At 39.4% G+C, this 25,756-nt stretch overlaps 1 protein-coding gene across 1 annotated transcript in view; it reads left to right on the top strand.

The window, feature by feature from the left end:
* LOC126334766 (GTP-binding protein 1) overlaps nucleotides 1-25,756 on the top strand; it is a 132,929-nt gene that overhangs the window by 83,115 nt on the left and 24,058 nt on the right. The window contains exons 8-10 of the mRNA XM_049997347.1: nucleotides 10,837-10,981; nucleotides 11,063-11,245; nucleotides 24,219-24,354. Coding sequence (XP_049853304.1) covers nucleotides 10,837-10,981; nucleotides 11,063-11,245; nucleotides 24,219-24,354 — 464 coding nt within the window. The remainder of the gene's footprint in view (nucleotides 1-10,836; nucleotides 10,982-11,062; nucleotides 11,246-24,218; nucleotides 24,355-25,756) is intronic.

Genomic DNA, 25,756 nt, shown 5'->3' with positions numbered 1-25,756 from the left:
ACTTCCTCAAATGTGATCCTATTTCCATCATCATTCCTATCCCATTCTACCTCGAAATCTGAAACATTGCTGATCGTATTTTCACCTATATTTAGCAGCTCTTCAAAATATTTCCTCCATCTGCCCAAGGCATCCACAGGATTCACCAGCAGTTTTCCTGACCTGTCCAAAATACTTGTCATTTCCTTCTTACCTCCCTTTCGAAGACTGCTAATTACACTCCAGAATGGTTTTCCAGCAGCTTGACCCATAGTCTCCAACCTGTTTCTTGAGTCTTCCCAAGATTTCTTCTTGGATGCTGCAATTATCTGTTTGGCTTTGTTTCTTTCGTCAACATAACTTTCTCTGTCTACCGGAGTTCTAGTATGTAGCCATTTTTGATACGCCTTCTTTGTCCTTTTACAGGCTTCCTTGACTGTGTCATTCCACCAAGCTGTTTGCTTTATCCTACTTTTACACACTACTGTTCCAAGACATTCTTTAGCCACTTCTAGTACTGTGTCCCTGTACCTTGTCCATTCCTTTTCCAGTGACTGTAATTGACTACATTCAACTAACTGGTACCTTTCTGAGATTGCTGTTATGTAATTGTGCCTGATTTCCTTATCCTGAAGTTTCTCCACTCTTATCCTCCTACATGGACCTGTCCTCCTGCATTTTCGGCCTCACAATCCCAATTTAACTGCAGATTAAATAATGATCAGTGTAATCAAAGAATCCCTTGAATACACGTGTGTCCCTCACAGCCTTCCTGAATTCCTGATCTGTTATTATATAGTCAATGACAGATCTGGTTCCCCTGCGTTCCCAAGTATACCGGTGAATGTTCTTATGTTTTAAAAAAGGAGTTTGTGATTACTAAGCCCATACTGACACAGAAATCCAAGAGTTGTTTCCCATTCCTGTTGGCCTCCATATCCTCTCCAAATTTACCCATAACCTTTTCATACCCTTCTGTTTGATTTCCAATCCTGGCGTTAAAATCACCCATGAGCAGGACACTGTCCTTGTCCTTTACTCTAAGAACTACATCACTGAGTGCCTCATAAAAGCTATCCATCTTATCTTGATCTGTCCCTTCACAATGCGAATATGCTGACACAATCCTAATTTTCTTGCTAGAAACTGTGAGATCTATCCACATCAGTCATTCGTTTACAGACCTTATTGCAACTACGCTGGGTTCCATTTCTTTACTGATGTAAAGCCCTGCCAGCTCTACCTTCTTCCCAAAGTAGCCCCCATTGATATTAATAGCTCCCCCCATCTCATTACCATTTGTCTGCCAAGTCGTATCTTAGGAGTCCCTGGTTTGTCAGTTAGAGGTGGGACTCCGTCACCTCCAAAGATCCAAGGCATTTTGCTCTGATTGTTGCTAGCATCATATTTAAAGTACCAGGGAAGCAGGTTGCTAGCCTTACTTGCTTCGAGTCCCATTGGGTTTTACCTTTAACGGTTGAGGGACTAACGGGTGGATTTGGTAGTCTTTGCGGTATGAGCACAAAGGTGACCACGACTCAGAATATGTCCGAGATGCCCAACCTTACTTCAAAGTAACTGGTATCCCGACTGTCGGGACCACTTACTTGGCCACTCATACGTTGCTCGTGCTTCATGAACTGGGACATGACTACAGGAACCCACACCATGAACCCTTTTTTTTTTCAATAAATGGAAATTTATTCCTAAAAGCCCCCCCCCCCCCCCCCCCTTTTTTGAAACATTTAAAATTATAATCAGAAAGCACCCTGTAAATATCAAGTTACAATTTATTCAGAGGCAAAAATAACAAAAATTTCTTTTTTTGACGGTATGAGCTTTTGGGCTGAGAACCTTGCCGCCCCTTTTTAACACGGCTGTAGTCATGACCGCTCACAACAACCTCTGCAAGGCTACACTGGTCCAAATCTGCAACACACCAGATTATTTTAAACTAAAAATTTTAACAACTCACACAAACACATAAACTATGCACCCCGTAGGAGGGATGGAGATGGTACAAAACACTCACATTAAAAATTATTTGCCACCGAAAGTGCAACTTTGTTTTTAAAAGAACTCTTATGGTGGAAGGGTGGCAACTTTATATACTAAAATGTCCATTTAAATAAAAATCCATGCAGTCTTACATAAAATGTACAAGCATGCTCTACATTACACATATACTGCCTCTCAATATGATAGGCAAGATAAAAACTAATTTCAGGAATTCGGCCTTTACACCTTAAGGAATAAATTCGCAAACACCGAATCCAACAAACATGACAGAGGCAGCTATTAACGTACGGCAGACCGTCAGACAGACACTAATTGCCTAACAAATGCGGACGAGAGACAGGTGAGCAAGCTGGGGACGAGATGCAAGACCTGTCCCATACATCTTCCTACCACCACCTACTCCAGTCCGGTCGCTAACATTACCTATCACATCAAAGGCAGGGCTACCTGTGAAACCAGTCATGTGATCTACAAGCTAACCTGCAACCACTGTGCTGCATTCTATGTAGGCATGACAACCAAAAAGCTGTTTGTCCGCATGAATGGCCACCGACAAACTGTGGCAAAAAAAACAAGTGGATCACTCTGTAGCTGAACATGCTGCCAAACATGATATCCCTCATCTCAATGACTGCTTCACAGCCCGTGCCATATGGATCCTTCCTACCAACACCAGCTTTTCTGAATTGCGCAGGTGGGAACTTTCCCTGCAATATATCCTATGCTCCTGTAACCCTCCTGGCCTCAACCTTCATTAGTCACTGTCCTCACCCATCCAGCCCTCTCGTTGTTCCCATTCCAGCACTGCACAGCCATCATTTCACTGCCACACCCAGTCTTTTAATTTCTTTTATGTTTGCTTTAATGTTTATTTCTCTCCTTTCTGCTACTTACCCCCTCTCCCCTCCGCATCTTCTCTCCTACCCTCTGTCTAAACTGCAACACTTCACTGTCCGCCACCCTCCCCATACTGTCCCTCCCTCTCCCTGTCCCAGCCTCCTCCTTATCCCCACCCAGTTGCCACTCCCATGATGCACTCACTGGCGCTGCTGCTTGTAGTGTAGTTTCAGCTCTCTGAGACTGCAGATGTGTGTGCTAGTTGCGCTTGTGTGAGTGTGTTTGTGCATGTGTGTATGTGTGTCTACTGCTGACAGGGGCCTTACTGGCTGGAAGCTATGTTTGTGTGAATCTTTTTATTGTGCCTATCGCGGCTTAGCATCTCCGCTATATGGTGAGTAGCAACCTTCCTTCTCTCGTATTGTTACAGTCCATCCTGGATTTTCCATTGTCACTACAGATATTCGGATTTAGGTTCTGACATGTTCGATTTGCCTGTCATCATTGGCAATGATGTAGTGCAGACAAATAGTGAATATCTGCATAACCTCCTGAAGGGTCGGAACATCAGTGCTGTCGATAACCTCCTGAATGGCTGTTTTCAACTCACTAATGGTTTTGGGGTTATTGCTGTACAACTTGTCTTTAATATAGCCCTCACAAAAAGGAGTGACGTGTTCAAATCCAGAGAATATGGTGGCCAATCAAAGCCCATGTCAGTGGCCTCTGGGTACACAGTCAGAATGCAGTTCCCAGAGTTCTCCTCCAGGACTTGGACACTCCTGCTTCGATGTGGTCAAGCTCTGTCTCGTATGAACAACATCTTGTTGAAACCAGGGTCACTTCGTATAGTGGGGATAAAATTATCTTCCAAAACCTTCACATACTGTCTGTAGTGACTGTGCCATTATTCTGTGACTGTGCCATTATTCTGTGGCTGAACATTGCACACAACACAATCACCCTTTGAGGGTGAAGAGACTTCTTGATCATGAAAAGTGGATTCTCAGTCCCCCAAATGCACCAATTTTGCTAATTGACAAACTCATTCGAATGAAAATGTGCTTCATCCCTAAACCAAACCATATTCATATCAAAGTTCTGTTCATCAATTCTGTGGACAATAGTCCAAGGACCTGGGGCATAATGGCTAATGGGAAGAGATGCAGGTCTTCAACAACAATTTGTCACAGTGTCTCCTGGTTGATTCCCACATGCTCTGCAGCCTGTTTGATTAATTTCCTGAGGCTGGTTTGAAACACAGTGTGTGTCTTCTCAATGTTTTCAGGTTTTTTCACCCTGTTTCAGTGACTTGCATTGCAACACTGTCATCACGAACATTACCCATTCTCTTAAACTTGTGAATCAAATTCTTTACTGTGAGCACACTTGGACTGGTTGTCTTCAGCTTGAACTCGTTCGCAAACTACCTTTGAGCTGTAGTTGGGTTGCTATCACTCACAAGCACTATACGCTCAGGCACACTTTACTGTGACTTTTTCACATGCAAATGGCCAACAACAACAAGGTGCGTACGCAAGCGCATGCTAATTCCCATCATGCCCCATGGCCAGTGGTGCAGTTTGAATGTCCTAATGCAAACTGTTCAGAAGTTATAACAATTTTATTTCGTATAGTTCAATAATTATCACCCTGTTGTTAGTTCAGAAGGAACGGAGACTCTCTCTTAAGAAGGCATCAGGTGAATTTTTATCTGCTTTTTCAAACAAATATATTTTATATTTATTTTTAATGGGTTTGGGTATTATGGTATTCAATCTCGCTACAACCAGTGCACTTTGGTCACTTATCCTTGTCTCCATCATGATGATTTTTTGCTTTGTTGCTAAGATGTTGTTTGTTGCTAAGAGGCCTAGTATGTTATTGCAACTATTTACACTTTGTGTGGAAGCCTGGACCAACTACTCAAAATAATTTTCAGAAAATGCTTTTAATACAGTTTTGGATGATGTTTTATGCCTATCACCACCTTAAACATCCATTTTCACCAACATATCAAGGGTAGATTGAAGTCATCTCCAAGTATAATAGTTTGAGTCACGTATCTCTTCGAAATGAAACTCAAATTTTCCTTGAACCCTCGATCATCTGAATTGGGCTCATTAAAAGGAACCAATTATTAATTTATTCCAGTTGTTGAGTATGACCTCCACCCATACTGACTTACAGTAACTATCTGTTTCAATTTCATTGCAAGATGAACTACTTCTAATAGCAACAAACATGCCACCATAAACTGAATTTAATGCAACCTTTTCGAATATCATTAGGTCCTTCTTAATTACATCAGTACTTGTTTTCCTAGTTGCTAGTATATTTATTAACTCATGTCCTTTTCTGTTTAATTACGTAACATTACATGTGGACATTTTTAGTTTTTCTGGGACCCAAAACTGTTTGCATTTTTATTTGCCATTTGTTGTCATTAGAGACTAAATCTAGTTATCCAAACTTGTAATATTAGGAGTCTTTACCTGTCCCTGTATGAGGGACCAACCTGTAGCAGGAGCGACATTAGCCGTCCCTGAGCTTGGTATCCAAGCCCCTGATCTTGAGGAGTGCATATAGCATTTTCTCTGCTCCAGATTATTACAGTTATATTACCAGTGTCAATTGTCTGGGCCTCATCATCTAGGCAGGGCAGGTAAGGTTGACACAGGGGTGAAATATGCTATATATTCATATCACCACCCAACCAGTAAAGTCATGCAAATACAAATATGTGCTACCAGTGTATATAGTACGAGTGTATTTGTACCCAACAGACTTCAGCATCATAGTGAGAAATATAAAATGGAAAAATGAGTCAAGCAAGAAGATTGCATATTATCAAGACTATTCTTGGAATTCCCAGAGGAAATTTACATATAGTTAAATGTGGTACACAGAAAAGGAGTGTATGTTAACGGGATATAAGTGAATCATTGTTAGTTATGGCCTTGAACAGTTTTCCTCTACTGCAGATAAACTTCAACAATGAGTGGAAGAAATTAATATAACAAGTTAGAAAGCAGGCCAGAAACTTAGTTAAAATATGGCTAAAATTATGTCTAATCAGCATACTGAAAAGAAATTAATCATGGGGCCCAATTGATGACATATTTAGTGCAGTTGAAAACACTAACTGGACAAAAGAAATAATCATGAGAGTATAAATGGAGTCAACTTTTTGTGGTAAACTAAGTAAGGTTTCCAAAGTCAGGCTCCTGATGTATATGAAATGGGAAGCTTCCAATCATTGTGTGTTGCCAGCCTTGACTTACAGCACTGAGCCATGGGCGTTTATAAAGTGTGGATTGCTCAGCAAACCATTGAGTGATGCATGCAGGGCATTGTTAAGAAACACAGGAAAGCAAACAAATGGGTATGAGGACAGACTGGCTTGGAAGATGTAATTATGAATGTAATGACAATGAAATTGAAGTGAGGGAGACATGCAACTAGGGAAGCAGATGGTATGTGGACCAAGAAAGTTCTTTTTCATCAAAAGAGACTGAGGGGCTAACCTAATGGAAAGTGGGTACATAATATTAGAAAACATGTGGTAGCGACATGGATTCATATAGCTGAAGACTTCAATGTATTGAGTCTGGAGGAGATCTCATCCAAAACTAGATAACAAATGGCTGGTGAAGATGAATGTTTTGGTTACCTTGTTGACACTGTTGCTTGAAAGAGATGCATGAGACTTTAGTAGACAGAATATATCAATGCTGAATGGGAAACTGTTGGAAAGGCATCAAAAGAAGGAAGTTAGGCTCTGCAAATAAGATATAAACAAAGAAAGGAAAAAAGGGATGAAAGTGAAGAAATAAAGGACAAAAATAAAATATAAAAAAAATACAGATGAAGAAGATTAATAGAAAAAAATGCAGAAGAAAGATCTTGGGAGAAAATAGAGGAGTAAAAGAAAGATGGGAGCCAGTTTTGCATTGAAGAGTGAGTTCTCAAAATGAAGAATTTCAGTTATTGGTTTTGGGAAGAGTGATCCAAATGACCTATGCTGTGAGGCAGTAATTAGATTCCACCTTATGTTGTCCATATTGTACTGCAGTTAGGAACTTTCTAAACCACCATGAGAAAAAATTATTTAAAATCATCATAACATGTTCACAAGATATTAAGTTTGACACAAAGTATTTGGATGATGCATTGTTAATAATAGAGGGGGAATAGAAGTAAGAAGTTGAGGCACTAATTCCTACAGGTAGAAACATCAACGCTTCTTTGTGCCATGCTCCCACTCACAAATTAGTATCATACTGATACATGTTGCACAGAGTACACAAAATGCCATTGAGCAATGAAATGTATCAAAACGAAGTGGGAGTAATTAAACAAATGGCAGCTGGAAATGATTTTCAACCTGCTCTTACAGACAAAATGTTTAAGAAACAATATAATTAAAAGGAAAGTTGCTACTCGCCATATAGTACAGATGCTGAGTTGCAGACAGGCACAACAAAAAGTCACACAAACAAATCTTTATTTGTGCCTATCTGCGATGCAGCATGCGCACCTTATAGTGAGTAGCAACTTTCCTTTTCATTATATTGTTACATTCCATCCTGGACTTCTCAAATGTCTGAGAAAGTTAGGAAAGAAATAGATAAAAACAAAAATAAGAATAGCAATCAGACAGACACCAGGGCAGTATGCCTTCTCAACTTTGATGCCATTTCACAGAAAATTGCTAATGTATTTAGACCATATAATGTAAGAGATGCTTTACCTATCAGCAATTAATTATGTAATAGACTGTCACACACTATGAATCCAACTGTCACTACAAAATGTGGGTCAGACTGGACGAAGCTTTTGAACTAGGTTTGAAGAACCTATAAATGTATTTAGGTACAACATCCCAAATGAATCTGTCATAGCTACTCACATTAATGACAGTTTTTGCTTATAATTTTTTTTCAAACAATGGAAAGTTCAGGCTGAAATAACAATATGAAAAGGACAGGTTGCTGTCACCTAGTAGAGGAGGCATTGAGTCGCACACAGCAACAGTGAAAAAGACTGCTAAACATTTAAGCTTTCAGACAAAGAAGTCCTTCTTCCAAATCAGAAAACTTGTTCACATTCACAGAGCTCACACATACACATGGCTACATGCACCGGGACGCAACTGCGGCCTGTGATTGCTTCTGATGTAAGCAATGCTGGAGTTGATTTTGGGGTTGAGGAGGTGGCATGGCATGGGGAAGGAGAGATATAGCAGGGTAGGGGTGGGGGGAGGTTTGTTGCCTGTTTCACTTGCAGATAGAGCAAGGGAAAAATGATTGCCTGTATGCGTCCTTGTGAGCCCTAATTACTCGTATCTTATCTTCATGGTCCCTTTGCAAAATGTATGTTGGCAACAGTAGGATTGTTCTGCAGTCAGCTTCAAATGCCGGTTCTCTAAACTTTCTCAATAGTGTTCTCCAAAATGAATGTCTTCTTTCCTTCAGGCATTTCCACTTGAGCTCTTGAAGCATATCCGTAACACATGGATGCTGATCAAACGTACTGTAACAAATCTAAGAGCTCGTCTCCGAATTGCTTCGATGTCTTCTTTCAATCCAACCTGGTGTGGATCTCAAACACTTGAGTAGTATTCAAGAATAGATCGCACTAGCATCCTAGATGTGGTCTCCTTTATAGATGAACCACACTTCCCTAAAATTCTCCCAATAAACTGAGGTTGACCATTCGCCTTTCCTATCACAATCTTTACATACTCGTTCCATTTCATATCACTTTGCAACATTACACCCACATATTTGTACAACATAACTGTGTCAAGCAGGAAATTCATGTGGTCAGATAGCTTGTTGTGCCTACATAGGAACTGGCACAGTGCTTGCAGCTTACTTTATAAGTCACATGGCTGCTGCCATAGGTAACTCTGCCTTTAATGGGTGGGAGATGCCTATGACAGGACTGGAGTAGGTGGTAATGGGAGGATGCATGGGCCATGAGGTTAGGGGTTGGGAGCAGGGATGGAAAAGGATATTGTGTAGGTTTATTGATTGGCAGAATACCACTGTGAGAGGGGTGAGGAGGACACTGGACAGGATATTCCTCATGTCAGGCCATGGCAAGAGGTAGTTGAAATCTTGGCAGAGAGTGTGGTTCAGTTTCACCAGTCCAGGGTGCTATCGAGTCACAAGAGAAGTGCTCCTTTGTGGCCAGACAATAGGTATGTGAGATGTGATAAGAGACTGGACTGACAAGGTACAGGAGATATAATTCTGGACAAGGTTGGGAGGGTAATTCCAATCTGTGAAGGACTCCCTGAGGACCTTAGCAGATTTGGAGAGAGACTGCTCGTCACTAAATACACATTGACCACATGTGACTTGGTTATGTAGAAGGAACTTCTTTATATGGAATGGGTGGCAGCTGTTGAAGTGGAGGGATTGTTGGTGGTGGTAGATTTGATGTGGACAGAGGCACTGATACAGCCAGGTTGAGGTGGACGTAGCATTGAGGAAGGTGGCTTGTTGGGTTGTGATTTATGTTTCGGAGAGAAGAGGTGTTTCTTTGTTTGAAAGCTTAAATGTTTAGCATTGTGCTTCTCTGCAGCTCAACACCTCCTTTAATTATGTTTATGTATTTTTAATGAATATCTTCTTCCTGCTTTCCTAGGGAAGTCATCTTTTGTGATCTTTTAGTGTTAAAACATAATATTTAATCATCTCAGAATTTAATCATCTACATTTTATTACATTACATTACATTAAGAATGATCAACTAATGTGTCAAATATGCAGGCTGGGAGGGCACATTGAAACAGAGGAATTATTGGCCAGGCTAAAAAAGTTGCAAGAAAGTTCTCACAGAATTCAGACGCTGGTGATACTGACTCACTTTTGCAAGGTAACATCAAAGTGGAAACTCAGAATAAGCTAAAACAAACCTGAAGATAGGGATCTCTGCAGGGTCAGTACCCAAACTGCCTAGATAACTTAAATATTGAAACAGACTACACAACCTTTGGCTTGACACACAAATAATGAGAGTCAACCCATGAGCTGTAATAGTATCTGCCCAAGATCAGGCCTTGATGATAGGGAATTGTGCTATAATTACAGTGGAAACCACTTAAGGTGATGGTGACTTTGTGAAGCATACTATGGGACTATGGACCATATAACATCAGGCTGTCTAATATAAGTGAAAAATGAATACCTGAATGTACACAATATTATGTGCTCATGTAGAGCCCTAGGAGCACGAGATGTCTCCACAAGTGATGTGACCACACACTTACAGCATCACAACAGTTGAATGCAAGAGTACCCTTTACAACCAACAAATACTTATTGGCTGATCAGTGCAGCATTGTTTTACATCAGCCAGATTAAAGATCATGTCTCTCTATTGATATACCAATCCTGTATGGCGGGAGCATTAACGATAAGGTGGCTAAGGACAACGTGAAATATGAGGCTTCAAGCACCGAGCTCGGGCAAATATGGGATTTCAAAGCTGATGCCACCTCCATTGTCATTGATGCCCTGGGATCATTACTACACAACCTGAAGAGTGTTCTGTCTAGAAACCCAGGACGTAGTAAACATAGTGAAATACAAAACATACAGCACGGTTAAAATAACTGTGACAGATTGCAGCGATGAGGGGCATTGATACCAGACTGCAGCCAGGCACGCCTGAGTAGGTTCTTTCGTGCATCTGCAAAACAGGCTACCAGTGAGCTTGTGGCACTTGAGAAAGAACTACGATTGGCTGTTGGGTGGCTCCTACCATTCGATTCACTCAAACGCCAATAACAAAGTTATTTCAAAGTATAATACTGTTGTTCAGAACCACACATATCTAGTGTAAAGCTTTGTAAAATCACTGTACCCAGGCCTACTTTTGAGGAAGCTGTAGGTATCCTGTAGACTTCACCGTATCCAACAGTATAGTCACTGTTATGGAAAATAAAGATACTAATGATATTAATAGTGTTTCCATTGATTGTTTCAGGTTGTGCCCCATATTTCAAGTTTCAAATGTTACTGGAGAGAACCTGGAACTATTGAAAATGTTTCTCAACTTACTTACAACTCGTGTTTCTAGCTGTGATGATGAACCAGCAGAGTTCCAGATAGATGACACCTACTCTGTACCTGTAAGTGTAATGTATACAATCTGAATATACTGCAGAGTCATTTTGTGTGAAATGCATTAATGAATTTAACCCCTCTGACAGGGTGTTGGCACAGTTGTGTCTGGTACAACATTAAAAGGAGTGATCAGATTGAATGATACCTTAATGCTTGGGCCAGATCCGTTGGGTCATTTCATGCCCATAGCTGTTAAAAGTATTCATAGGAAGAGAATGGTTGTCCGTGAAGTTCGTGGTGGACAGACAGCTTCATTTGCTCTGAAAAAGGTCAGTTTGCTTCCAGTGCATGTACTGTGAGTATAATATTAATGCTCTGAATGCATTTACAACCTGTCATTGTTGATGACGTAATATTTCATAAGAATTGACTTTGTACTTAATTTTTGAGAAAGATCTTGATTCCTATGATACAGTACCATATATAAACAAAATTCAACATTATGTTGTTAAAAGTGTAATGCAGTATGCTTGGGTCACTTACAGAGCTGCGCCTATCACAGATACTCCTGGCAGATACTTTCCTTCTGTTTGTGTCCCAGAGGGACCACTGTGTTCCTGTCTCTAATGAGCTAGGTGCCTGCTTTGTGTTCAGCACTAACTTCCATCTTTTCTTTGATTGTTCCAAAAATTTCCACATTATGTTTTTAATCTAAATTTTTAATAATATGAATATTAGTGTAACTGTATGATTTTGATTGCGTGTGTGTTACTCCTTAAGATCTGTGGTTATTATGGAGGTTTATCTGTCAGCTGAAGTACTGGGTTGATGAGATTTTTGATGATTGTATGTGTTTACAGGGAGAACAGGCAACTTGCTAATAGAGGTATTTGTGTATATCACAATCAAATGTATTTCGCTCTGCAGTAGCTACTTAAGCATATAGTATGCCTTGTAGGTGATGCCTCATGTCCATGTAAGATTATCCATCCATTGGTGTATCCATTGGTAAATTTTTAACTTTATGCCTACAGGTCCATTCTCATTGAAAGTGAAGCTTATGGTATGATGATGATGATAATGATGATGATGATGATGATACTTGGAACACACTGTATTTCATAATGCCTGCTTCCAGTTCTCTTTTAGAAAATAATCATCCAGTTTTCTCTGTTTCTGTTTTTCGTTCATTTTTTTCCTAAGGAAGGTTCTCATTTCCAGAGAGTCAAGACATAGGTAAAGTAATTGACTTTTGTTCTGCATACGGTAATAAGAGATCAATGTGTTTCACTGTCTTGGTGTGCATGAAACAGTGGTTCAGTCACCTCGTCTTTGTTCTCTTCCGCTACCAAACACACTTTGCTCACTATATCTGTCATTTAGTTGCTCAAATCCCATTTCATAGACATCAGTATTTAACCACTCACAGATGTTTTCATCACTACATTCTCACAACGAGAAATTTGTTTCACAAGATTGATCAGACAAGCAGCGGTATGACATTCCAATTGCTATAACCTTCAAAACCACTTTCAGTGGAGGGTATTGCAGTTTCCTTTTATGAGTAAGTTAGTGTTATTGTCTTCATGTTTTGCCAGGCATTAAAAGTACTGTGTATTCCATCGTCCATATTCAGAGACTTTCAGTAATTGAGGATGTTTGAACATTCATGCACAGGCTGCTTCATGAGATTCAGCCAGTAATGTTTCACAGATGAAATCACACCTTGTTCCATTGGCTGTATGCATGATTTATCACAGATTGATTACCTCACAAAAATTGTTCAGTCATCTGTAGCAACTACATCTTATGCGGAATGAGAAAGTGTATTGTCAAGTAAATGAACACCTCTTTCCAAATATGCACACACAAATAGAATAACATGAACTAAAACTAATCTCATAGGTAACACTGCCCAACCAGGCTACTTTTCAATGCATGGAAAAAAATACTAAGTTCATTATTCCTTCAAATTTGCACAATATTTTCATTTATTTAGTTTTTATTTTCCAATAACAGCTGGCTTCATCACAGTTCACTTGTTAAATGGTGCAGAAAAGACCATTTAGCATTTCACTACTAGGCTTAAGTCCATTAACATGCACTTATTTTACAGTTTCATTAACATTGTAAATCTGTTGTGGGAGAAAATTGTTCTGTTCAGAGTAACAGAAGAATTCATCGCGAAAAGCATAAGCTGTATATTTATTAACACCAAGATTCTCGCTTTGAACGGCAGTTTCTCGAATCGTATAGAGATGTTGCACAATTTAACAGGTTTTATTTATTTTTTGTCAAATGTTCAAGCTGAGCAAATTTTTATAGCCAAAAAAAGAGTGGGAAATAGACAAATGGGGCATCTAATTGATCAGCATAAGGCATAATTTCGCAGAGAAGGATTTAATTGCTTGAAAATATTGTGGTTAACTAAGAAAAACTTACTTATTAGTTTGTGGAAAAGTTACACAACGTATTTTTGTCCAATCTTCAATACCAAATGAAGAGTAGGAAATAGACATTTTTTTCATGTTGAAAAAAATAAAATAAATATCAAATCATGACATAAATTGAAACTTCTGATCTTTCTCTTGATCTGTATACTCTTAATATAATAGAATACCAGTAAGTTTTTAAATATGTCATATTTCATGCTTTCTTGGGGGGGGGGGGGGGGGGATGGTCAAATGTTTTGTGAAAAGATTTGCGTTGAAGTAAGAAATGAAATAGGTTATAGAAATATTTGACACTCCTTTGCATTATCTCTGAAATTATGTTCAGGAAATGCAGTGCTTATTGAGAATGTTCAGTTTCACCCTGATTCTTACAGTTTTTAAGAGTTCCACAGGATATTTGCCTGACAAATTGTATAGGCTGTGCAGTCTGCTATTGTGTCCCATTGACATATATCTGTTATCTATGCCATGAGGTATAAAAGGTGCCACCAATTTTTCAGTCTAAAAATTTTTCTGACAGAAGTTCTTCAAATATCATGAAAAGAGTGTTCTTATGAAATGAGAAGAAATGTCTTCATCACAAGTGCTGTCAACATCATTGTTCGTGCTCAATCACTTTTCTTGATAAAGAAACTGAATATATATATTTGTTTTGTGTCTGTGTATGTGCGGATGGATATGTGTGTGTGTGCGAGTGTACACCTGTCCTTTTTTTCCCCTAAGGGAAGTCTTTCCGCTCCCGGGATTGGAATGACTCCTTACCCTCTCCCTTAAAACCCACATCCTTTCGTCTTTCCCTCTCCTTCCTGAAGAAGCAACCATCGGTTGCGAAAGCTAGTAATTCTGTGTGTGTTTTTTCCCATGTGGAAGTTTCTTTCTTTCTCTCTCTCTCTCTCTCTCTCTCTCTCTCTCTCTCTCTCTCTCTCTCTAATAAAGATTCCAAGACTTACCAAGCGGGAAAGCGCCGGCAGACAGGCACCTGAACAAAACACACAACACACACACACAGAATTACAAGCTTTCGCAACTGGCAGTTGCTTCGTCAGGAAGGAAGGAAGGAGAGGGAAAAATGAAAGGGTGTGGGTTTTAAGGGAGAGGGTAAGGAGTCATTCCAATCCCGGGAGCGGAAAGACTTCCCTTAGGGGGATTTTTTTTTTTTTTTTTTTTTTTTTTTTTTTTTTTCCCCCCTAAGGGAAGTCTTTCCGCTCCCGGGATTGGAATGACTCCTTACCCTCTCCCTTAAAACCCACACCCTTTCATTTTTCCCTCTCCTTCCTTCCTTCCTGACGAAGCAACTGCCAGTTGCGAAAGCTCGTAATTTTGTGTGTGTGTTTTGCATATATATATATATATATATATATATATATATATATATATATATAAAAGATTCTATTTGCTGTTCTTCCTACTTCAGTAATGTATAAGCATTTGAGCTACTATATTTCTTTGTTTCTAACTTTCAATTTTTAAATGTTTTTCAAGGCCTGTAGTAAATGTTTGTATGGTGATATTGTTCACAATACTCAATGCTGCTGTATGGTTATGACAATATCTCTGATCTGTAGCAATAGATGTAAAAAAAATCAACAATTTTAGTTCGGAAAATTTTTGCAATAGTGAACCATACGAGTACTAGGAAACAGGTATCTGTGGTGAAGGAAACAGTGCATTTCTTCCCATTGCTGTTGACATAACACTGTTCTTCTTCACTAATGTGTGATGACAGAAAAAAGCTAATAATTGGATAAAATTGGAACCTTCATTGAGATAGCAGTTAGAATCAGTTGCAGACTTTCACTCATTGGTCTCCTTACATCACTAACGTACACTACGTGATCAAAAGTACTTGGACACCTGGCTGAAAATGACCTACAAGTTCATGGCACCCTCCTTTGGTAATGCCGGAATTCAATATGGTGTTGGCCCACCCTTAATGGTGATGACAGCTTCCACTCTCACAGGCATACATTCAATCAGGTGCTGGAAGGTTTCTTGGGGAATGCCAGCCCATTCCTTATGCAGTGCTGCACTGAGGAGAGGTATCAGTGTTGGTCAGTGAGGTCTGGCATGAAGTCGGCATTACAAAAAAACCCAAAGGTGTTCTGTGGGATTCAGATCAGGACTCTGTGTAGACCAGCCCATTACAGGGATGTTACTGTCATGTTACCACTCTGCTGCCACAGGCTGTGCATTATGAACAGGTGCTTGATCGTGTTGAAAGATGCAGTCGCCATCCACGAATTGCTCTTCAACAGTGGGAAGCAAGAAGCTGATTAAAACATCAATGTAGGCCTGTGCTGTGATAGTGCCATGCAAAACAACAAGGAGTGCAAGCCCCATCCATGAAAAACATAACAACACCATAACACCACTGCCTCCGAATTTTACTGTTGGCACTACACACGCTGGCAGATGATGCTCACTGGGCATTTGCTATACTCACGCCCTGCCATTGTATCGCCACATTGTGAACTGTGATTCGTCACTCCATACAATGTTTTCCCACTGTTCAATCATCCAATGTTTACGCTTCTTACACCAAGCGAAGTGTCATTGGGCATTTACCAGCATGATATCTGGCTTATGAGCAGCCACTCGACCATGAAATCCAAGTCCCCCCCCCCCCCCCCCCCTCCTAACTGTCTAGTACTTGCAGTGGGTCTCGACGCAGTTTGGAATTCCTGTGTGATGCTCTCGATAGATGTCTATTACACATTACGACCCTCTTCAACTGTCTCTTGTCAGTCAACAGATGAGGTTGACCTGTACGCTTTTGTGCTGCACGTGTCCCTTCACATTTCCACTTCACTGTCACATTGGAAACAGTGGTCCTAGGGATGTTTAGGAGGGTGGAAATCTCTTGTACATAGGTATGACACAAGTGACACCCAATCACCTGATCATTTCGAAGTCCGTGAGTTCCAGAGAGCGCCCCATTCTGCTCTCTCACGATATCTAATAACTACTGAGGTCGCTGATATGGACTACTTGACAGTAGGTGGCAGCATGATGCACCTAATATGAAAAATGTATGTTTTTGGGGGTGTTTTGATAGTTTTGATCACATAGTGTATGAGCATCTGAGCTGTTACAGTTAACATTTGCACAGCCAAAGTAACTGAATCTGAAAAGCATTTAATTTTTTGTCTTTTTGTGGCAGTAGTATTTCAACTGGTATAATGTGCTACTGCCTGACATCACATACCAATAGTATCCCAATGCCACCTCTAAGTGATAAATAGCAATAAATCCTTTCCATATTGCTGTTATTCCATCCTGGACTTACCATTGTTTAAATGTGTAGTTGATCTGTTTTATGTCTTACTTTTGGACAAAGCATTTCACAAAATGTTTGACCTTTTTCCATAATTTTTTATGTTCTTTAAGTTGTGCACTGTTTGTTTGTTTATACTTTGATCCTGAGAAAGTTTTACTGTGATTTATTCTTTTCTAACTAATCTATAACTTGTAATTTCCTTTTGATCGTCAGAACAATAGATTTGCATTTATCTTTCGTCTTAGTAGCACAAATAAATCATTCCTAACTTCAGTAACAACAAAAGAAATGTGACAGAGGTAAACACACACTTCCAGTGAGCAGTTTTAGAAACTGTGGTGTTTTGAGATACGTCAGATGCTAGAAACAGTGCATTTCTCCTGGTAATGTTTAGCAGTGTGTTTCTGTTTCCTATCAACACATAACAAGGATTCTGAAAGGAACTGTCCTGGAAGAAAATCTAAGTTATTTTATTTTTACATCAGCTTTGAGTTTGAAATTATTTAGATTATAGGAAAGGGGCTAGGCAAGCATATATTAAGGAAATCAGCATCAGATATGTTACAAGTGTAGAAAATTTGCATTTGCCTGAACATGAAATGGGAAAAAATGGAAAAATACTTCATGGACATCAGATGGTGAGATTGGGGCCTGAATCATATTCGAGCTGTAAAACACAAGCCACATGCATAGTAGTGTGTTATAAACAAAAACATTTATTTTAATTATAACAGACTAAACAGGCTTTATTATTTTATTTTTTCAAAAATTTTTCAAACGGTGCATGGGTAATCTGCAAACCAGGTAATGCACACCCCCATAATTGGGAGTTTGTTGTATTTTACTGTACGGAGATGATGTCTCTATACTATATGGAAAAGATAATGACACAATGTGTACAATTAGCCACTTGAATCATTCGTGTAAATTGTATGGCGGTGAGATCTCTAAAACCAAGACTGGAGTAGTGGCTTTCTTTGCCATAGATCCAGTCTAAACAAATATCTTTGTGGATAACAAGAATGAATGTTGGTAACATACAAAAAAACCTTAAGCAAAATACAAGAGGCAGGAATGAAATTTGTGAAAAGACCAAGAGGATACTCAAGAGCAGACCTCTCAAGAAAGGCAATAGCTAGTGGAATGAACTGAATAGGCAAGCGTTGCAACACTTGTTATTAAGGCATACAAACTTAAGACTTATAAATTTCGCACTAGGTTATTAACTGGCAGGTGGGAGACATGTAGGGAGAGATGGATGGATAATTTTGTAGAACCTAATCCATGTAGGTACCGAGCGAGGTGGCGCAGTGGTTAGCACACTGGACTCGCATTCGGGAGGACGACGGTTCAATCACGTCTCCGGCCATCCTGATTTAGGTTTTCCGTGATTTCCCTAAATCGTTTCAGGCAAATGCCGGGATGGTTACTTTGAAAGGGCACGGCCGATTTCCTTCCCAATCCTTCCCTAACCCGAGCTTGCGCTCCGTCTCTAATGACCTCGTTGTCAACGGGACGTTAAACACTAACCACCACCACCATAATCCATGTAGTGGTGAAGAAGGAGGAGACGAGAAGAAGAAGGAAAAACAAGAAAAAGTGAAACATATATACCCATTGTATCCAGATTAATTTTATTTGTTTGTTTATGGAGAACATGAACATGTAACAACTGAACACATGAAGTTAAGCATAAAATTTAATATAACAATTTCCTACTCCAATACTTTGATACATGTTTCATTGTCAGCATTTGACAGCCCTTCTACATGATCATAACCACTAGCAGGAATGGTCACTGCCCAAAAAATTCGAAGTGCTATCTTGATCATTCAGTTACAAAATGTAATGCTCAGTATAATATACTTGATTCAATAGCTTTAGAAATGTGTAACAAATATTACGCTTATGTATTGAGACCTTTTTGAACTTGGAACATTAACTCAGTAGGAAACTACTGATCCCGCAAGTATCAAACATGTGAACTGAGTTTTTTCCACTCTCTACAGGGAGGAATCCTTAGCTGCTGTAACCTGCGGCACTGGCCGCCAAATATTAATACAATATAAATCATTGGATCCTCGTACCTGAGAAAAAATAAAGTCAACACACACACACACACACACACACACACACACACACACACACACACACACACTAGTAGCTCCAGAAATCCAGAGTCTATCACGGAATGCAAACAGTGACATTCCATAATAATTTGACCAAGCTCAGATGTTCCACATGACTTAGACCACAGTAGCACAGATACCTGGAGGAAATTTTTTGGAGTTGAGCATTGCCGACGAAGTCCCACAGCGATGGTGGATTAGCATATCTGTTGGTGATCTGCTAGTGGTGGCTGCGTAAAGAGAACTGACTTCCGCCTGCTCTGTGGCCAATTATATTGCCTTCTTCATAATTCCAGAGGCAGAAAACTTGGGGATGATGGCAAATATAAGCTCAGTTGTGTGAAAGTAGTTTCCTTCCACATTGTGTGTCCTCTGTGCTGCTTTACAGTGTTTACCTTCTGCTCCTGTCCACTTCGTCACATCATCTCCCTCCTCTCCACACAACATGGAATTGCCCCCTATCTGTGTACTGCTCGACACTTCTTACATATGAGGCGCTGAGAACTGTAAGGGCTGAAAGCACATCAGCATCAATTGTGAGATTGTAGCATTTATTCATGCTTCTGACATCTATTGATCTCATGTTGAGCCAGGTTTTCTGTGCTGTAGGCCCACATAGCGTATATGAACATAGGCCCTTATGGTTTTCACTGCTTCAAATTATTTTTATACTCCACCCAAGTTTTTCCAGTAGTGTGTTAATATTCTCATCTTTTGTTTGATTGTTCCGTGAAAACATTCAGGCTACTACACTGAATATCAAGACTTTCTTCCTGTAAAGTATGAAAAGATAATTTTGTAGAAAGTAGTATGCCTGTGATTTCCATAAGCAAACAACAAACAAACGAATCCTGCTAAGTGACAGAAGATTTCAATTTATCAAAAGGAAAATTCACTTGAGAAAAACTTGAAATTTCTAAGAGACAGAATGGCTACCCAGTACTTCGGGAGGGGAAATTCCAGTATTGTTGATAGACATACTTGGAAAAAACTCATTCATAGTTTTCAGAACTGTTAGCAGTACTAGAATTTCACGTCCTGAAGGTAAGTAGTGCCAGCCATCTATCTGTTGATAATTTAATAGCCTATTTTAATGTGCATGTTTGAGTGTGGGATGCTGACATGTAATGCTTGAAATGCTGAAAATAAGCTGTATTCTGAAATGTGCAGGGATACCTCTTACCTTTGCTGAACTTGTGATGTTCATAATCCTGGCTCCCCAGCTTGCACTGCTTAAAGAGGGATGTGAGAAATAAACGAGTATGCAATGTTGAAATGTTTGGAGAAAGAAGGATAAATCACTTAGAGCTCGATGTCAGCAGCTTTGTGGAAGTTTTATTCAATTTTTCATTTTACTGACATAAATTTTCCAAAGTTAAACAATTTTTCAACATTATACAGAATATTTTAGCAATATTAATTATTTTATGAGGTGATATTATAAACTAATTTGAATAAAACATTTCAAATAACATGTCTCCAGTTTTTATTGGTTTCAGAGAAACAGCTGGTTACAGATATAAGTTTTTGTTTCATGTTCTGGAACTCCAGTTGCTAGGGTATTGTATGTTAAAGTTGTGAAGCTGTGCTAGAGTTTACATAATTGGATTTCAACGGTGATTGTGATTTGTTGGCCAATGTGTCACACATAGTTACAAATTCTGAGTATGCCAATATGGTATTTGTGTTTGAGTTTTGTAATGGAAACACTGCTGCCGCTTGTTGAAAATATTACAGGTGATTACCTAACCTTAGAGTTCCAGATTCAGGAATGTTTACTCATGTTTTCACTAAATTGCATTGAGGCTGGTGTAGTGCCCAGCAGTTATGTCTCATGGGAATGGATGAAGTAAAAGTGTTATTCAGTTGTGTAGGACATTGTCTCCTAACAATTTGTACACATATCAGTGTTTCACATATAGTAATATGGAAGACATTATGAATGCACAGCATCCATCCATATCATTTGCAGTGGTTTCAACACTTTTGAGAAGGAGATGAAGGTAGACAACAGGTATTCGTAATAGCCTAATCCCAACTTGCCGAGTAATCTCATTAATACTGTATACTGATGAATGCCCTTCTACTTGTGATGGCATCAACAACAATTCTAAATCTCGTCAATAGCCCTATGAAAACCTACATGTCTTTGTGGAGATACATTTTGAAGAAAATTTCTGTGTAAATTAGTGGACTGATACGAAAGACAATCAGTTGATTGGGTCTCGTCTGCTACTGCATCATCTGACTGTGCCCTGTTACCTGGACTTTCTTCAAAATGAACTTCCAGTATTATTGGAAGAGATTCATTTTTATGTAGTGAAAACTATACACTTCCAGCACGATGGGGCTGTGAGATGGCACAGTGGTTAGTACACTGGAATTCAGGAGGACAGTGGTTCAAACCTGCATCTGGCCATCCTGAGATATGTTTTCCATGATGTCCCTAAATCGCTTCAGGCAAATGGCAGGTTGGTTCCTTTGAAAGGGCACGGCCGACTTCCTTTCCCATCCTTCTCCAATGAAATGGGATCGATGACCCCACTGTTTGATACCCTACCCCAGATCAAATTCTAGTTGTCAGGTGACATATCACCATAATTTAGCATTCTATGGAAGATGGATCAGCAGAAATTTTAGTGTTTTGTGGTCACTGTAATAGATTTCCAGAAGTTATCTGACAAAGTAATATATATGTGAGAAATCGTCAGTTTACCTATATTTCTCATACTTTTGTCAGTGACAGTATATGGCTACGTCTAAATTGTGTGATAAGTTTGTATGTATGGTTTTGTTATAAAAGTACCAAAGTACCAAGTACTGCATTCTTCCCACTTCCGTTTGTTATTTTGAACTAATTGCAATTCATGTGTCTTTGCCACCACAGACCCGCGCCATTTATAATTCTTGTGAAATAGTTGTACTACTAATTTGCAGGAGTAATCACTGACCCCATATGATGAAAACGTTTTTCTTTTATATAGCAATATGTGAGAGAGTCTTGTAGAATTTTAGAGTGTGTTCTCTGACAACCAAACAATTGAGCGTCATTGTGGCTCTGTTATTAAAAGTGTTTCAATTTAAGTCAAACCTGCTTTATTTGATGATGTCTTTGTATTTGGTCAGTAACAAATTTGTAACTACTTTGTCTATATTAGTGGTCTCAGATAATACATGCATGCATTATCTATACTGCAGTGTATGCTGTTAGAAAACAATAAGCAGAGTGGTAGAAAAACTGATCATGTTGGCTGAAAGTGATACTCATTCAGTAAGGACAACTGTTCCATTACAGTGAGTTGACAAAAGCCATGGAATACCTCATAGTATCGTGTTGGATCTCCTTTTGCCAGGGGTAGTGCAGCAACTTGACATTGCACAGATTCAATAAGTCAGTGGAGGTCCCCTGCAGAAATATTGAGCCTTGCTGCCTCCATACCCATCCATAATTGCAAAACTGTTCCGATGTAAGACTTTGTTCACGAACTCAAATTTCAATTGTGTTCCATAAGTGTTCAATGGGATTCATGTCAGACAGTAGGGGTCACCAAGTCATTCACTCAAATTGTCAAGAACATTCTTCAAACCAATCACAAACAATTGTGGCCTGGGGACATGGCATGTTGTCGTCCATAAAAATTCCATCGTTTGAGAACATGAAGGCTATGAATGACTGCAAATGGTCTCCAAGTAGCCGAACATAACCGTTTCCAGTCAGTGATCAGTTCAGTTGGACCGGAGGACCCAGTGCACTCCTTTTAAATACAGCCCACACCATTATGGAGCCACCACCAGCTTGCACAGTGCCTCGTTGACATCTTGGGTCCATGGCTTTGTGAGGTCTGCGCCACATTCGAACTCTGCCATCAACGTGTACCAACTGAAATTGGGACTCATTTGACCAGATCACAGTTTTCCAGTTGTCTAGGTTCCAACCATTATGGTCACAAGCACAGGAGAGGCGCGGTGCAGGTGATGTCGTGTTGTTATCAAAGATACTTGCTTCAGTCATCTGCTGCCATAGCCCATTAACACCAAATTTCGTTGCACTGTCCTAATGGAAACGTTCATTGCCCTTACCATATTGGTTTCTGCAGTAATTTCACACAGTGTTGCTTGTCTGTTGGCACTGACAATTCCATGTAAAAATTGCTGCTCTTGGTCATTAAATAAAAGCCATCAGCCACTCTGTTGCCTGTGGTGAGAGGTAATGACTGAAATTTGGTGTTCTTGGCACACTCTTGACACTGTGTATCTCAGGATATTGAATTCCCTAACTGTTTCCAAAATGTGTCTAGCTCCAACAACCATTTCATGTTCAACGTCTGTTTACTCGTGTTGTGCAGCCATAATCATGTCGGAAATCTTTTCACTTGAATCACCTGAGCACATGTGACAGCCCTGCCAGTGTGCTCCCCCTTTATGCCTTGTGTACGCTATACTACTGCCATCTGTATATGCACATATTGCTATCCCATGACTTTTTTCATCTCAGTGTATTTTGATTAATTCAACATCTTCCAACTGAGTGCCAAAACTTTATCCTGTTAATCAAATGAATTCTGTCAAATTGCAAATTAATACCAGAAAGAATGATTACTAATATCAGACATTGCATTAAAGGAGATAAACCCCCTATCAGCAATAAAAGAATGAAAGGGAGATAGTTCACCAACAATGTCCTGGAACTTACTCCTTTAGATTTTTGCCAGTGGGGATGGGTGAAAAGGCAAAGAGTACACAGAAAAAGTGAAAGCAAGAGACAAATTAACCATTTGGATTGCAAATAACACTGCTCTGATAAAAGAGTGCCAAGAAAACCTCAGAGGAGCTAGTTGTGGTATTGTCAAGAGAATTCGAAAATGCATTGATGTCTCAGGTGGAATTTGTAAAATATCAACTTACAACCTAATCATTAGCCTTTGCATAACACTTTCTGTCAGTATGGATTACATACAACTGCATCTCAATTACCAATAAAAACTGGACACTTGTGATATGGGAGGTTTTAATTAAATTAGTCTGTACTATTTACTCCTAAAATATTTACTGTTTATCCTGAAACATCCTCTATTATTACCAGCAGCTGTTGGGTGACAGTTCACACACACGCAAAGTATTCATGAAATGTTCAACATAGATGATTCATATTGTAAGACTAGCAGAAGCTTTTGTCACTGATTTGAGATTAATAGAAGCAGTAGTGTTTTAAGTAAGCAGATGTAAAACTGTAACGATAAAATTGGACACCCTTCCAGTAAAAGAGATGTGTAAAGTACAATAGTATCAGAAGACGGAAGTTTTCTTACCATAGAATGGGATACTTTATGTTAGGGCACTTGCTAGCAAGCATTAGTAACACAATGTTTATTCAGAATTCATGTCTGACAAGCTGAAAATTTGCTGTTATTATGTGCTGTGCTATTTTTCTGTTGCATTCCAGATCAAACGTTCACAGATAAGAAAAGGCATGGTCATGGTGTCACCTGCATTGAATCCAACTGCTTGTTGGGAATTTGAAGGTGAAATTCTTGTACTACATCATCCAACAACCATAAGCTCTCGTTATCAGGCAATGGGTAAGTAAACTTTTGTTTAAATAGTTAATTAAATTTAGCAGTGGTGATTTTTTTACAGTTTTCGAAGAGATAACTTTAATAAGCATAGAAACTTGAATTTGCCTTCACTGTAACATAAGATGTTGCTGTGTAAGATGATCTCTTGGTACATCTGACTTCATTGATACAAACCATTAGCACAGCATAAAACTGAACCGATGAGCTCATTGCGTTCCCACTGTTTGTTAGGCTTGCGATTATCTATCGCGTTCTTATTGTGGAAGAAGTACGTCTTCTATGTTTATCATGTTTTTATGAAGATCGCTCAGGAAAGAACACATAATATAGGCAGTGATTACAGAATAATAACCAATGGAATGTTGCTGAAATCTTGGGTAGAACACTCCAGAAACGTTTTGTGAAATCAACAATGGAACAGTTATGACGTAGTACATCATTTAAAAGCCATGGAACCCTTGCACGCCACAGCAAGGGGTAAGTACATGTCAGTGCTCCTCACGGCAGGCAAAGCTTGTTGACACTTGCATTCCGTCAGCTGATTGCGGCTGCCTTAGTTGCCACAAGCTAATTTCACTGAACTACAAGAATTAGAGCCATATGATAGTCTTGTATTACAGTGGTGTTATACAGCATCTTTATCCACTTGCTGCAACCCAGTTTCCATGCATCTTTATAAATATCTTCTGTTAGCTTTCCTTTCCTGCATGGCGTCTATAATTCCTGCATTCCAGTCTTCCCCATATCTTTTTTCCTTTCCATACATGTTCAGTGTAGCAAATTAATTCCTTATCAGTGTCCACACTTCTTCCTCAACTACATTATTTTTTCCACAACCTGTTGTACAGTCATTTCATTGTAATTTTATTTGGATCCTCAGTTTTTCATTTCTTCAGATGAGGACTGATTCAGCCTGTCAGGGCATGTGAACTCGTAGAACATGCACTGTTATAAATTAGAAGATCTCCATGAATACTTTGGAGAGCCATTACATAATCTCAAGATTGATGTGTGGTATCCACATCATAACAAGAGTCTTTCATCAAACTGTTGCTGCTAACCAGTAGGTTCAGAAACTGTTTGTAGTCTATATGTGGATCAACTTGCTGGAGATGAATGACTATAAAGATTTTTTCAGCAAGATTGAGCAACAGCACACACTACCTTGTCAGTAGTGCATGGGATGCTGGGTGAGGAGAGGAGAATTAACAGAGGCTGTGCAATTGCCTGGCCTTCTTGATTGTTTGATCTGTATCCCTGTGGGGCTAATTGGAGGGTCAGGTGTACTCAGATAATCCTCATTCACTGGAAGAAATACAGCAGAACAGTGGAAATACTATCGCTGCTATCTCTCATGCAGAGCTGCTTTGCGTGTCTCACAGTTTGATAAATTGTACACAGCACT

This window comes from Schistocerca gregaria, chromosome 1, assembly GCF_023897955.1.
Source record: "Schistocerca gregaria isolate iqSchGreg1 chromosome 1, iqSchGreg1.2, whole genome shotgun sequence".
In the NCBI taxonomy this organism is placed as follows: Eukaryota; Metazoa; Arthropoda; class Insecta; order Orthoptera; family Acrididae; genus Schistocerca; species Schistocerca gregaria.
The sequence above is the reverse complement of the archived record's forward strand: the minus strand, read 5'-3'. Positions and strand labels throughout refer to the sequence as shown.